This window comes from Elephantulus edwardii, unplaced genomic scaffold (genome assembly GCF_000299155.1).
Source record: "Elephantulus edwardii isolate Elephantulus edwardi_28Jun2011 unplaced genomic scaffold, EleEdw1.0 scaffold00089, whole genome shotgun sequence".
Taxonomy (NCBI): Eukaryota; Metazoa; Chordata; class Mammalia; order Macroscelidea; family Macroscelididae; genus Elephantulus; species Elephantulus edwardii.
The window spans coordinates 6,955,141-6,967,810 of NW_006399839.1; the positions used below are offsets into that span (position 1 = coordinate 6,955,141).

A 12,670-nucleotide genomic window follows, 5' to 3' on the forward strand; every position below is an offset into this window, starting at 1 on the left:
TCAACAAAAAAACCAATATGAAAATAGAAATATTCTCAAATACTTAAAATTGCAGCCAGAGGAGTGGATATTCTTAGGCCAAAGATGATACCTTAAGCATACTGTTTAAGTAATAAGTAACAAACTCAGATCATCTTGAGTTCAAGCAAGGCATCCTTCTACCGGCTTTATCAGGAGTGGAGTCACCGCTCCCGCTAAGCCAAGGGTGGCTCGTGGGGCGCTGAGCACAGCAGTGAGGCGATCGCTGACTAGCAGACCTCAGGAGCACCCCTCTGTCTTTGCCCAAATGAAGCGTACAGCTAGGAAGTCCTGCTGTTGCACTTCTAGAACCAATGCAACAATTCTAGGCAACTCTAAACAAACTTGAAGTAGCGGAGCGTTCTCTGGTAAGAGCCTCACTCCTGTCAGAGCCAGTAACTAAAAGGCAATGCATTGCAATCAATGACTTTTATTTTCCGGGCAGGCAACTTCCCAGACTTATGGTTTTCTTCCCTTTTTACGCAGTGACTGTCCTTCTCCAGAAAATGCAACGAATCTGCCGCTGGCTTCATCCTAGATGTGAAGAGAACATAACATTTTCAGAATGTGCTTACAAATTTAGAGTGAGGGGGCTAGAAGGGGGCAGGGAGGAAAATGTGCAACAATGAAGGACTAGAAACCCAAGTTCTTTATACTTTCATTAAAATATCAATTTAAAAAACCCCATACTTAGAGTATTTTATTATGTGCCAGCTAGCCATTTTTCTACTTTGCCATTATTCATACCAAAAAAAAATCTATTTTGCATAAAGAGTCATTTACTATATAGAAGAAATAAAAAAATCATAATTATGAGCTGGCCTGCTGCCTTTAAATTCAGGTTTAAAGTGTATCTTTTTATAAAAGCATCACAATTTCAGTGCAAAGAAAATATAGAATACACAAAAAAAGTAAAAAAAAAAATCACTCAGAGGTCCATGATTCCCTTCTCCCAAAATAAGCTATAACTTTATAAACTATAGTAAATTTCCTAATACCCTTTAACAGCAAGCTCTGGTGGCCTAGTGGCAAGAAATTGTGCTGTCCATCCAAATGCCTACGGTTCCAATCTAAGTGTTGCTTCACTGGAGAAAGATGGGCAGCACCCTCCCATGCAATTAACTGACTCTGAGAACCTGCCACGGGGTCAGCAATGTGTCCGTTCTGATTCAACAGTACACAACCACCACCACCTCTAAAGACTGTAAGAGACTTGTGTCACATGTGGACCCAGCTTCTACCACTGTAGGCCCTTCACGCCCAGGCTTTGAGTATTTAAACCACTGAGGTGAATGTCCTAATGTTTCTCTAAAAAACAGCCCTGGTTTTTCCTAGAAGGAAAACTCCTGGGCCAAAGGGTGTATGAATGGTTTGGGTTTTTTTTAATGTTTTAGCCTTTCATCATATACTCACTAACCAGCACTAAGAAAGGTTCCACCGAGCTTCCACCAGCTGAAGGCTTCTTTCCTTAGAAACCTTTACATCAGTGGGCATCTCTTGGCACAACCCATTTTTATGTAGCTTTACTGCTGGTCAGTCTCACACTTTATGTATTATCTTTTTGCTCTGAAGAGGGTTCTTCTTTGCCCTTTAAATCAGGGAAATGACCTCCTGACTGATTTTGGCATCAGTGGGTTCTCTGTTCTCTCTTTCAAGAACTCTGTTTGGATGTTGGCACTGGAAAGCTTTTGACTGGTCTTTACTGGGGTGAGTTGGTATTTCAAAGGTATGGTAGTTAAGGCAATGTGTCACGTTGGTTGCTCGGGATTCTCTGGTTTGGCAGTTCTGAGGTAGTTAACTCTGTTGATGACATGATCTAATGCAACTCCCTCAGTGATCAGACCTGTTATGAACAGCCAGTCAGCTGAAAGGGCACTTCTTCAGGGGTATGGACTGTGCAGAAAATTCTCTCTCTCTTACTTTTTGCTTGATCAGAATCCTGCATCTGGGTTTTTTTTAAGTCATTTTGAGTCAGCAGACTGCCATCTGACCTGCTGATCTTAGGCTCATCAGCTCCTGCAGTCACTTGAGTTTGGAGAAGCCTCTATCCTGACATACTGACTGTCGGAGACTTGACAGTTCTACCAGTATTTTCTCTCTCTCTCTCTCATATATAAAGGCTTCATTGGTTTTGCTAACCCACCCTAAGATTCAAGGGGAATCCCACCGTGCACTCAGTTTCCTGAGTCCTTGTCCTGAGCCCATCAGATTGTCCCCAGAAAGCTCCTCTAGCTTTCCACCCAGCTGCAATGGCCAAGAGTCAAGTGGAGACCACCACCAGGGCATCAACACTTAGCAGGCAGGTTGTCACTTTTCACTTTTTTTCCTTTTGTCCTGTCCACTGTGCCTGACAGTCCAAGTTTAGAGACTTCCCATTCTCTGTTTCCAGGAGGTGAGCCTCCAGCAGCCCTGGCAAGGCAAAGTTAGGGAAGGCTGTTGTGGTTTTAACTGCTTTTTAATAGACATGCTGTTTTTAGATACCACTTTCAGAGGTGCCTTTGGAGAGCTCTAGAATCTAAACCAAGCTGCTTTTCTTTCCCCACAGACAGCTCAGAATTCAGCTTTCCACAGTCTACAATGTCAGTTTCCACTTGTCCTTCCTCTGGAGCTTCCAAAATTTTATGGCAACTGCTTCCTCGCCCACTGTCTTTAATACCTTCTTATTTAGCAGATTTTCGGTATGGAGCAGGGCAAAATTTGTATCTTCAATCCCATCTTTAACCATACACTTCTTTTGAAATCCTTCAACGTTTCCCCTGTGCCTGCCATTCTCACTACTCCCTTTTGTAAACTTGGACGGCTGGTCACCAGTCAGTCACGAGGCAACCTCACATTGAGTAGGGCTGTGACCTTCAGCAAGATTGGGCCTGCAGGTGACAAAGGCCCGAGAGAGAGGGCCTTCAGGAGGTGGGGTCTACTTGCTAAACCATGTTTGCTCAGATGGGCCGAGCACAGGTCCCCAGTGCATTGTCAGCCCACAGCCTCTGAAGGCCAGAAGGGGCTGTGAACAGGAAAGGGCTCTTTGCTGACAGCACAGTGATCTCTGCTCACAACAGCTCCAAATGGCAGATGGAAGGAGTTCAGTGGTCAGGAAGGGCAGCAATGTCCCTGCAGGCAGTGACTGGTGAGTGACAGGTCTCACTCAGTGGCCTATCATGAGTGGTTCACAGCAAATCTACCCTACTCTTAGATTCCCAAAAGTCCAATCCTTTGAAAACAGGAGCCAGGACAGTGACAGAGTTGAAGAGTTGTTCAATAAATACAACTCCCACAGAGGTGACTGCTCCGCCAACAGCTTCTGGGTGAAGAGGGCAACCAGGGCCGAGTATACAGGATTGTATTCATGAACTCCCAGCACCCTGGAAGAAGGCCCCAGGAGGCACACCTTCTCCGCCAACTCCTCCTGCTCCCACCAGCAGCATTTGTCCAGGGCTGCAAGCAACAAGGTGCAGGCGAGGCCTAAAGCTGGGCAGACAGAGCACGCCCCCTCGTCCTACCTTCAACTGGAAAATGCTATGCACTGTCGGAGCCACACTTTCTCAGCTACGAACTAGGAGCCAACTCCTCTACTCCCAGGACATGGTATGTATGACAGCCACAACGCCGAGAGGGAGCCTGGTGCCGGGCTGGCCTCGGCCTCAAGGCATCCTTTTGGCTTAAAGGTGCTGCCTATAGAGACCAAGGTCTGCAGAGTGGACAAAGCACCTCGCAGCAAGAGTTCTCGGTGGCTGTGGTGTACCACTGAGTTGGAACCAACCCCCAGCTGACCCTCCAGCAGCTTATCAGAGGCAGTCACTGGCCACGGAGAGACTGCTCATCTTTCTAATGCACAGCAGCTGGCGGGATCAAACCACCTACCTTTCGGTTGGCAGCGCTATTCCTCATCACTAAGCCACCAGAGTTCTGTTAGACACTAGCAAGAATTAGACCTTCACTCAGGAGTCGACCCCAGGATACTGCCTGGCCCCAGAGGCTGTACTGATCCCACACAGCCTCTAGAAGACGGGAGACCAGGGTCAGCAAAGCTCCAAAGAATGTAAGGAAAATGACACAAAGACTCTCAGTGAGAACTGGAAAGATCCTGCAGTCCTGAACGAGCAAACAAAACTTCTCATTACCGATGATATAAACTCACCTCTTCAACTTTTTTGACCAGTGGGCGTGAATTCCTAATAAAAGTGATTTTACCAAGTTTAAACTCGTAATTGGGAATGCCTCTGTAAAAAAGAGAGAGGAAGAGAAATATCAGCTTCAGGACAAAAAGACAAGAGGTCATTTTTGACAGGAAGTGTCTTCTTGGGGCTTTTACTTTGGGGGTCATCTCAGACCAGCCCTGGGGTTCTCTCAGTACCCTCCAGAAGGGAGGCACATTCCAGGTCACTAGTTTTTCCCTTGGCATTGATACCATCATGAGTGATTCTGGGTGTTTAAGGTTTATCATTCAAAATGTCTTTCCCAGCCACTGATTAACTGTTTATTTTGTGCTGACATGTTTACTGTATTAAGGAAAGAGAATTAGGATGAGCTACAAGCCCCTTCCTGCTAGAGGCTTATATAAACTTATAGAACCTCAGTGCTAGCTAATTGTCTCTCTTGGGATGCCTGCCTTCAACAGATGGTCTATGACGTTCCTCAGTCTCTGCAAAACCGACCTGTATAACTACAGTTGCATAAGTCATTCCCCTGATGGGTCTGAGTCTCTGGGAGACCTTCCAGCAAATCACTGAACCCAAGGGTCAAAGAGGAGCAAGGGAATTACACAAAGGAGGAATTGCTGATGTCGGAAATCACGGACTTATACAACAAACAGGTCAAGCATCTGGGACAACGTTGACTCGACACTTCTTATAATTGGTCTGCTACTAATCTTAGCAAACCAATTATGAATACAGCAGGGATCTGCAGACTCTGGGCCTGGTCTGAGTCAGGGCTCACAAGAGGTCCTAACTGTGTCTGTCCTACTTCCCTCACAAATTCTCCAGGAGGGGCTGACTCTCACCAAACTCACCGCACTCCTTACAACACTAGGTAAACACACAATGATCTCACCTGCAGCATCTTCTCCCTGCTCTAATACACAGTAGACTGCTGACGTATCTAATCCCTCCCGTCACCACTGACAGCCACGAGAGGAGATCTGCCGTCAGCGTTCCTTGACCAGACAACAGAGATACATTCAAACGAGGCAGCTTCAGCCTCCTTGTTCTAGGGAAGCTGAAATAATGGGACTTGATCAATTAGTCAACATCACCGCACAGGAAAGCAGGCAGATAACTAACTGACTGGGCACAGGGGAAGGTCTGCAGCAGGAGAGAGGTGATGAGGTGCCCATTTCAGAAAGGCCACTTGGGAACAAATAGAAACAGAACTGGAGGAAGGCGAGGGCAAAAAGAAGCTCCTGGTCAAGGCAAGGGAGGCTCTGCACACTTCTCTAGGACACCCCCACCAGGACATGGTGTGTTCCACCGACAAAGAGCTGGTCACCCTGACAGCCTCGAGGACCCAGGCTTCGTCTCAGAGCCACAGAGTGGCTGCCCTGTCCAGGGGGTGGGCACAGACTCACCCCAGATGAGGACCAGGCAGCCACAGGAGCAGGGAAGGGGAACCTACCTTTTAATGTCTCCAGGCTTGATGGGGGAGGGGCTGGGCTCTACGCCTTTCTTCTTCCCATCCAGTCTATTCCCAGAGCCGGAGAAGGCCTAGACAGACAACAGACGTTTCTATGCGGCTGGTGCTGTGTTCAGAGACCACTGCATGGGTGGTCGTGGGGGAGCACCCCACAGAACTTGCAGAACGAAAACCCTCACAACCCACCTACTATGGTACTGACGGCTGAGAGTCCCCATCTGAGGCCCTCTTGGGGTGCTGCATGAGTAAGAGAGTCCACCCTGACCCAAAACTATACCCCCTTGGCCAGGGACAGCTCAAAGCTCAAGACGGGCTGGCCCCCAGTTTCTCCAAGGCCAGCAAACCTCCTACCTCTGCGCAGGTCCCAGGCCTCTCTGTGACCACCCCACAACTCCCCCTCTTCACCTGCCTAGGGCTTCACCCATCTCCCAACAGCCCAGTTTCCTGAATACCAGTTCAACCTTATGTTCTAAGGAGAACAGCAGGCGACAATAACAAATTCCAAAAGAGGAGGACATGGTTTTTGAGAGATGAAACAAACATGGGGACATTTAATGAATCGAAGTCACTGTACTATTATTTCAACTTTTCAGAATTTTTAAACGGGGGTGGGGGGAACCCCCACAGAAAAAACAATAAAACAAACCGCACAAGGACTGGGGCTGCCTTTAAGGGCTTTTGCATGAGTTAAAAGGAGAAAATGGATGTGAAAAGTTTAGTAACTAAGAAAGGGTCAAATGCCTCTTTGAACGGATACTACAGCTTTGCTGATGTCCAACAGAGCACCACAGAGAAGGGCTTGAGATAGGTGCCTGGTTCAAAGGAGCAAAGGGCACATACAAATGGAGGCCGTGAAGCAGCGGCCTGCTACTCACGCGGAAGCCCAGCTCGCCAGCATAGCCGCTGTGGTCAGCTTCGCCATCCTGATGGGGAGAGAGGAAAGGGGAGTTTCTCATCGGATGAGGCCCCAGATTTTCCCTGGACCCTCTCCCTTCTACTGCCTCATGCTCACAGCTAAGACACCCTGCTGTCCCGGGGTAAAAGCTGGCAGACGAGCAGGGAAGACACGTAAAACGGGAGCCCAGAGGGAGCAAGCACCCTCAGAGAGGATGCCAGAAAAACCACGTACCGCTGGCTCCTCATGCGGGACTTGTCTTTCAGGCTCTTTGTAGCCCAAGGGAGCATCAAAATCTACCTGTGGTTTACAAGATGAAAAAGTCAAATTTTCAGGCACACACGTAGGGCCCCCCCCAACCCCTTATATTTTCTTATTTAAAATCACTGCAGATTTACATGCAATTGTACAAAAGTAACATCAAGATCCCCTGGACACTTTGTCAGTTTCTCTCAGTTTCTCTCATTCTGCAAAATTATAGCACAGTTATCACCACGATGACAACTCCCTGACGTCACTCAGCTCTCCCTTTTACATGTGCTCTTCTGTTTGCGGGCAGGAAGTTCTGTACAGTGTTATCACTCAGTAAAGTGTGCCTGTGTGTCCGTCCGCTAGCAAGTCAGGAAACTGACCAGTTCAGTACAACAGGATCTCTGTCACCCTAGGATGATCTCTGTCACTTAGGATGTCACTCGTCTCCTGCATGGAGCTCTGGTGGCCTAGTGGCAAGAAGCTGCACTGCAATTCCTAAGGCATGTGATTCTAATCCCCCAGCTGCTCTGCAGGAGAAGGAGGACAATCTTCTGTGCGATTAACTGCCTTTGAACACCCGCTGGAGGGTTACTCTAACTCAACAGTATACAATAAGGCCTTCTGGAGGGAGCTCTCGTGGCCTAGTGGCAAGATGCTGCACTGAAATACCAGAGGTACGTGGTTCAAATCCACCAGATGCTCTGCTGGAGAAGGAGGGGGCAATCTCCTCTCGTACCAGTCAGATCTGATTTGAAGGTACACTTAAAAATAATACAATAAAAATTAAAAAAAAAATAAATAAGGCCTTCTGCACCCCTGACCCAACCCCTGGGAACCACTAATCTCTTCCTTTTCGATCATTCTCTCACTTCACAAATGTTATGTAAATGAAACCAGACAATACAGACCTTTAAGATTAGCCTTTCCTTTTTCTTTAAATTATTTTTTCTATGTGTACCGTTAAAGTAGATCTGACAGGCACAGGAGGAGATTACTGTTCCTTCTCCAGCGGAGCATCTGAAGATTAGCCTTTTCTTTTTTTTTTTTTTAAGATTAGCCTTTTCAATTCCGATCACAACCTAGATAGGGGTCCATCCTCCAGGGTGTTAATGTGTCTCAACTGCTCCTGCCTCCTCAGCAAACTGAGGCGGCTTCCAGAGTTTATAAAGCCACTGCATACGTCTGAGCTCGCCCTGGATTACATCATCTCAGTGCTGGATGCAGACGCAGCTGGTGCAGCTGCCGCCGCCGCCATCACCGCCACCTTCACAGGCCTCATTTGGATCACAAGGTCGGCAGCCTCCTCATCATGTTCTAGCAGTGTCCTCCAAATAGTCCAAAACAACTGTGTGACCATTTGTGGTGCACTGGTCTGCAGAGGCCATAACATGCACCCCCTGCCCCGTACCCCCCCTACACGACCTGAATTCACTGTATCACACAGAGCCACTCACGTTCATGTCACATTCAATGATGGACACGGCCTTGTCAGGTTTGGTCTCCATCACGCGCAGCTCATAGATCTGGGGGGAAACACACAGGAGTCAGTGGGGGTTCTGAGGCAGCTCTGGGGGCTGTCAACATCTGTCGTTACCCCCGCTTCTACAGGCCCAGCGCTCACATGCAGAGCACCCCTCCGGAGCCACTGCCTGCTCTGACAATGCTGCTGAGCTAGAGGCCCCGCCTGTACTTATGCCCATCACGCCAAAGAGGCTTTTCTCCACCTAATGGTTCAAAGTAGGCATCTAATTTTAAAAAAATTCAGTCTTTAACACAGGAAAGTTTAACTGTAGTTTATTCTAAGTTATCAATCAGCAAAATATTGCAGGAATAGATTCTAATTATGCACACGCTAACACTGTTAACAGAACTTACCTATTGATAATGCCTTCTCAATAAACCACCGATTCAGTGAATTCTGCTTACTCCAGGCATGTCCAGGGTTCTCCTTGTCTGTCCCAGCACCCACAGTGTACTCTATCTTAACTACTGGTCCTCATGACATGTCTTCCTATTTCAAAGGGTCAGGTGTCTCCCTGAAATTCTTCTTTTGGAGAGCCTCAGCTAACCTTCTTTAGCTTGTCAGGCACTACACAAAGCTACTTAGTATTTTATTGCCATTGAGTTGATTCAACAGGATCGAGAATTGATATTTTCCAATTCAGAATTCACCAACTCAGACTATCACCAACAAACCAAATTCATGGCCATGAGTGAAGTGTGACTCCGAGCCACCCTGCAGAACAGGGTCCGACTGCCCCAAAGAATGTCATCATTTTTTTGGAAACAGACTTCATGTCCTGCTACCCTGGGGTGACTGATAGGTTTACCTCTCGGTTAGCAGATTTGCCAACCCGAAGGCAGCCGGTTCGAATCCACTAGCTGCTCTGCAGGAGACAGACGGGCCATCTCCGCCTGCGCAATTCAGTTTCTGAAGACCCACTAACGGGTCAGCTAGGAGTCAGTTCTAACTCATGGCAATTAGAGAAACTTTTCTGAGATATGAGGGCTATGAACCCCTGAAACCACAGCCTGAGACAATCTTTATTCCCCAGGCCTTTTTTTTTAATTTATTATTTGTGTATGAGTCGGAAACGACTCGATGGCACATAACAACAACAACAACAATTTTGTGTGTATGTGTGTACTGTCAAATCGGATCAGATCTGACTGGTACAGGAGGAGATTGTTCCTCCTTCTCCAGCAGAGCACCTGGTAGATTTGAACTGTGTACCTTTGGGATTGCAGTACACCTTCTTGCCACTAAGCCACCAGAGCTCGCCACCCCAGGCCTTCTTAAAGCCACACAATTTAGCTTAACTAGTTAAAAAAAAGTCTCCCTTGACCACTGTAATGTTCTTTTAAGAATGATCTGTGTGAGAGCAAAAGACAACAGCAACTCAAGAGATGAGACGGGGAGCGCAGTGACCCTGGGAGCAGTGAGTTTATGTTCATGGAGGAAGAACAACTCGGAAGAAAGGGACAGTGGGTGGACACGCTCTCCAAGATTACAATCAGTGTCACTGAAAAGGAACTCCTGAACAGGAATATGTTACTGTGTATATCTCAACAAGTTTAGTTACATTTAAAGGGGGGGGGAAAGCTGTTATTATCCCTTCAAATATTGACACTCCTCCACGCTCTCTTCCTGGAATCTGCATAGAGTTTGACATTCTCATTATCTTTAACCGTGTTTCAATCAGCTCCGTGCTCCTCGGTGATGAACCGTATGCTATTTCTCCCTATTTACCTTGCATTTCATTTCTTTCTTTTCAGCCATGTCTAATCGTGGTTTAACTACTTTTCAAATCATCCTCAACACCCTTGATAGCCTTTTCTTATGTGCTCAATGTTGTTATTCTATTTTTTTTCATTTCTTTGGATATTTTATAATTACTTTCCATTTGTACCTTACAATTCCCCGACTGGTTTTCTTAGGATTCTAAATGTAATTTTGTTGTTTCTGCTCTGGGAACCTGATGTTATTCTTGTAAGGCCCTGTTTCCCCCTGAAATCAACCCTCTCACCTTCTCATTGTAGTTGATGGCAATCACATCCCCAGTGGTCAGGCAGGCAAAGTTTCTCAATGCATTTTCTAATCTGCAGACACATGTTGTCAAGGTAACGTGGCAAAGACGTGTGCCTTAAGTAGGAAATACGTTTCTGTGAGGGTGTCAGATGATCGACATGAAGTGGGTCAGTGAAAGAGGAAGAGGCTCAACAAGAAGGACTGACACACCGACGGCAGCAATAGGCATATGAGTCCATGAGGAAAGTACAGGATAGGGCAGCATTCAGGAGACGCTTGCTGTGACAATCACTTAGATTGCATTTAACAACTAGATGTGGACAGGAAATGCACTATACTGGTACTAAAAACAAACAAGGAACAATTGCCTAACACATGCAGTAACATGGGCGTAGTCCACAAATATTCTAAGAAACAACTACAAAACAGTATACGCGGCAGGGTTCCATTTATAGCAAACCCTAAGAGAAGCAAATCTAACATATTAGGTTATCAAGCAGATACTGCTGGGGTCAGGGGCTGGGTAAAGACAAACCCAGAAGAAGTACAAGCAGACCTTTGGGGAAGATGGAAACATTCTGGTTATTTTTGATGTACTTTGTATTGTATTTTGTATTGATGTATTTTTTACTGTTTTGATGAATTTTGCATTTTCTGTATTTAGACTACACTGCTCAATGGTTAAGCACTCGGCTGCCACCCAGAAGGTTAACAGTTCTAATCCACTCAGGGATTCAAGGGGAGAAAGGCTGTTGATCTGTTCTAGAAATATTCTATTAGCCTTGAAAACCTAATGGGACGGTTCTATGCAGACGTATGGGGCAACCTCATAAAACTACATGCTTTTTTTACATTATGTATATTAATAAACTAATTTTTAAAAGCCTGTGGGAATAGAAGATGAAAAATGACTGAGTAAATTGGTCTTGTTAAAGTCCCTCAAAACCACTAACTGAAGTATAAAGTAGTCTCTGAAAAGAATCTCACAGTTAAATAGGGATCCCAACACATAAAATCCAGAGAAAATCAGAAGGGGCCGTGGTGAACGATGTCCATCTCACCAGTGGCCACTGATACAGCCTCGCAAGTGTTCCAAGTGGGAGCTCTGAATGAAGCCAAACTTCTCATAAGATAGCTTCCTGAGGGGCTTCTGCGAGGGACTTTTACAAGCCCGATTCACTCAATCATTTTTCATCTTGTCAGCAGGATCAAAGCCTCCACCCCCATCAGGGCCACAGCAAAGTGCACAGCCCCATTAAACTGTGCCCAGCACACGGGCAACAGCCACTTCCACCTGGGAGGATCACACTGGCAGAGATGGTAGTGGGCATCTGTTTGTTTGCTTTTTAAGACCTGTGTTGTTATAAATTGTGTTGTTACTGTTTTTCATGCATGCATTTTTTTAAAAGCCATCAAAAAGTAGTCATTTTATTTTAAAAGCTTTCAACAAATCAAATTGAGACTTCCGAGCTACAGAACTCAGTCTTAAATCAACACAGCATGTAGCTCATCCTCTGTGCACTTCCAAACACTGTCGTCGTTTTTGGGTACCGCTCTGCCTCACAGTGACCCCACCAACAACAGAACTGCACCTTGTCCTATCCTGAACCATCCTCGGCATCTCAAACACACCGTTCCAGTCACTGTTCCAATCCATCGTCCTCTCTTCTGTTGACCCTCTATCCTCCCCAGCATGATGCCTTTTTCCAAAGAATGCCCAAATATATGAGACAAAGTTTTACCATCTTTGCCTCCAAGGAACATTCTGGTTGCACATCCTCCAGGCCAGACCTATTTGGATTTTTTTTGGCAGTCCTTGGTCTATTTAATACTCTTCACCAACACCAAGATCCCACGGCTTTCATTCTGCATTCTTCCAACTTCCAGATGCACTGGAAGTAAATGAAAATCCTATGGCTTGGGTCAGGCACACCTGAGTCTTTAAACTGACATCCTTGCTCTTTAGCACTTTAAAAAGTATATTCACACAATGGAATACTACACTGCATTGAAAAACAAGGAATTCATGCAATATTATTCAAAATGGGTGACTCTGGAGAACATTATGCTGAGTGAAATGTCTCAGTCACAAAAAGACAAATACTGCATAGTGCCACTGTTGTAGAATGGGACTGACATCAGGGTTGGGGTAAGACTGAGAAAAACAGGATAGATTATATACTGCATTGAAACAGATGAGGGAGAGAACAGTTTAAGAGCGATATATGATAGGGTATTATGATTATCACAGGAACCCAGAATTAAGGTTGCATAGTGGAGTGCATTAGGGGGGGCGGGGGGATTGTATACCAATGAAGAAGTTTATCTTTTGCTTTTCAAAGAGAGGA

At 46.0% G+C, this 12,670-nt stretch overlaps 1 protein-coding gene across 1 annotated transcript in view; it reads right to left on the bottom strand.

Annotated features, from left to right (window-relative positions):
* Positions 1 to 448: 448 nt before the first annotated feature.
* UFD1L (ubiquitin fusion degradation 1 like (yeast)) overlaps positions 449 to 12,670 on the bottom strand; it is a 23,671-nt gene continuing 11,449 nt past the window's right edge. Inside the window, exons 6-12 of the mRNA XM_006890444.1 lie at positions 10,321 to 10,393; positions 8,248 to 8,316; positions 6,776 to 6,841; positions 6,522 to 6,569; positions 5,629 to 5,717; positions 4,154 to 4,235; positions 449 to 552 (exon numbers count right to left, since the gene is read on the bottom strand). Coding sequence (XP_006890506.1) covers positions 478 to 552; positions 4,154 to 4,235; positions 5,629 to 5,717; positions 6,522 to 6,569; positions 6,776 to 6,841; positions 8,248 to 8,316; positions 10,321 to 10,393 — 502 coding nt within the window. The 3' untranslated portion in view covers positions 449 to 477. The remainder of the gene's footprint in view (positions 553 to 4,153; positions 4,236 to 5,628; positions 5,718 to 6,521; positions 6,570 to 6,775; positions 6,842 to 8,247; positions 8,317 to 10,320; positions 10,394 to 12,670) is intronic.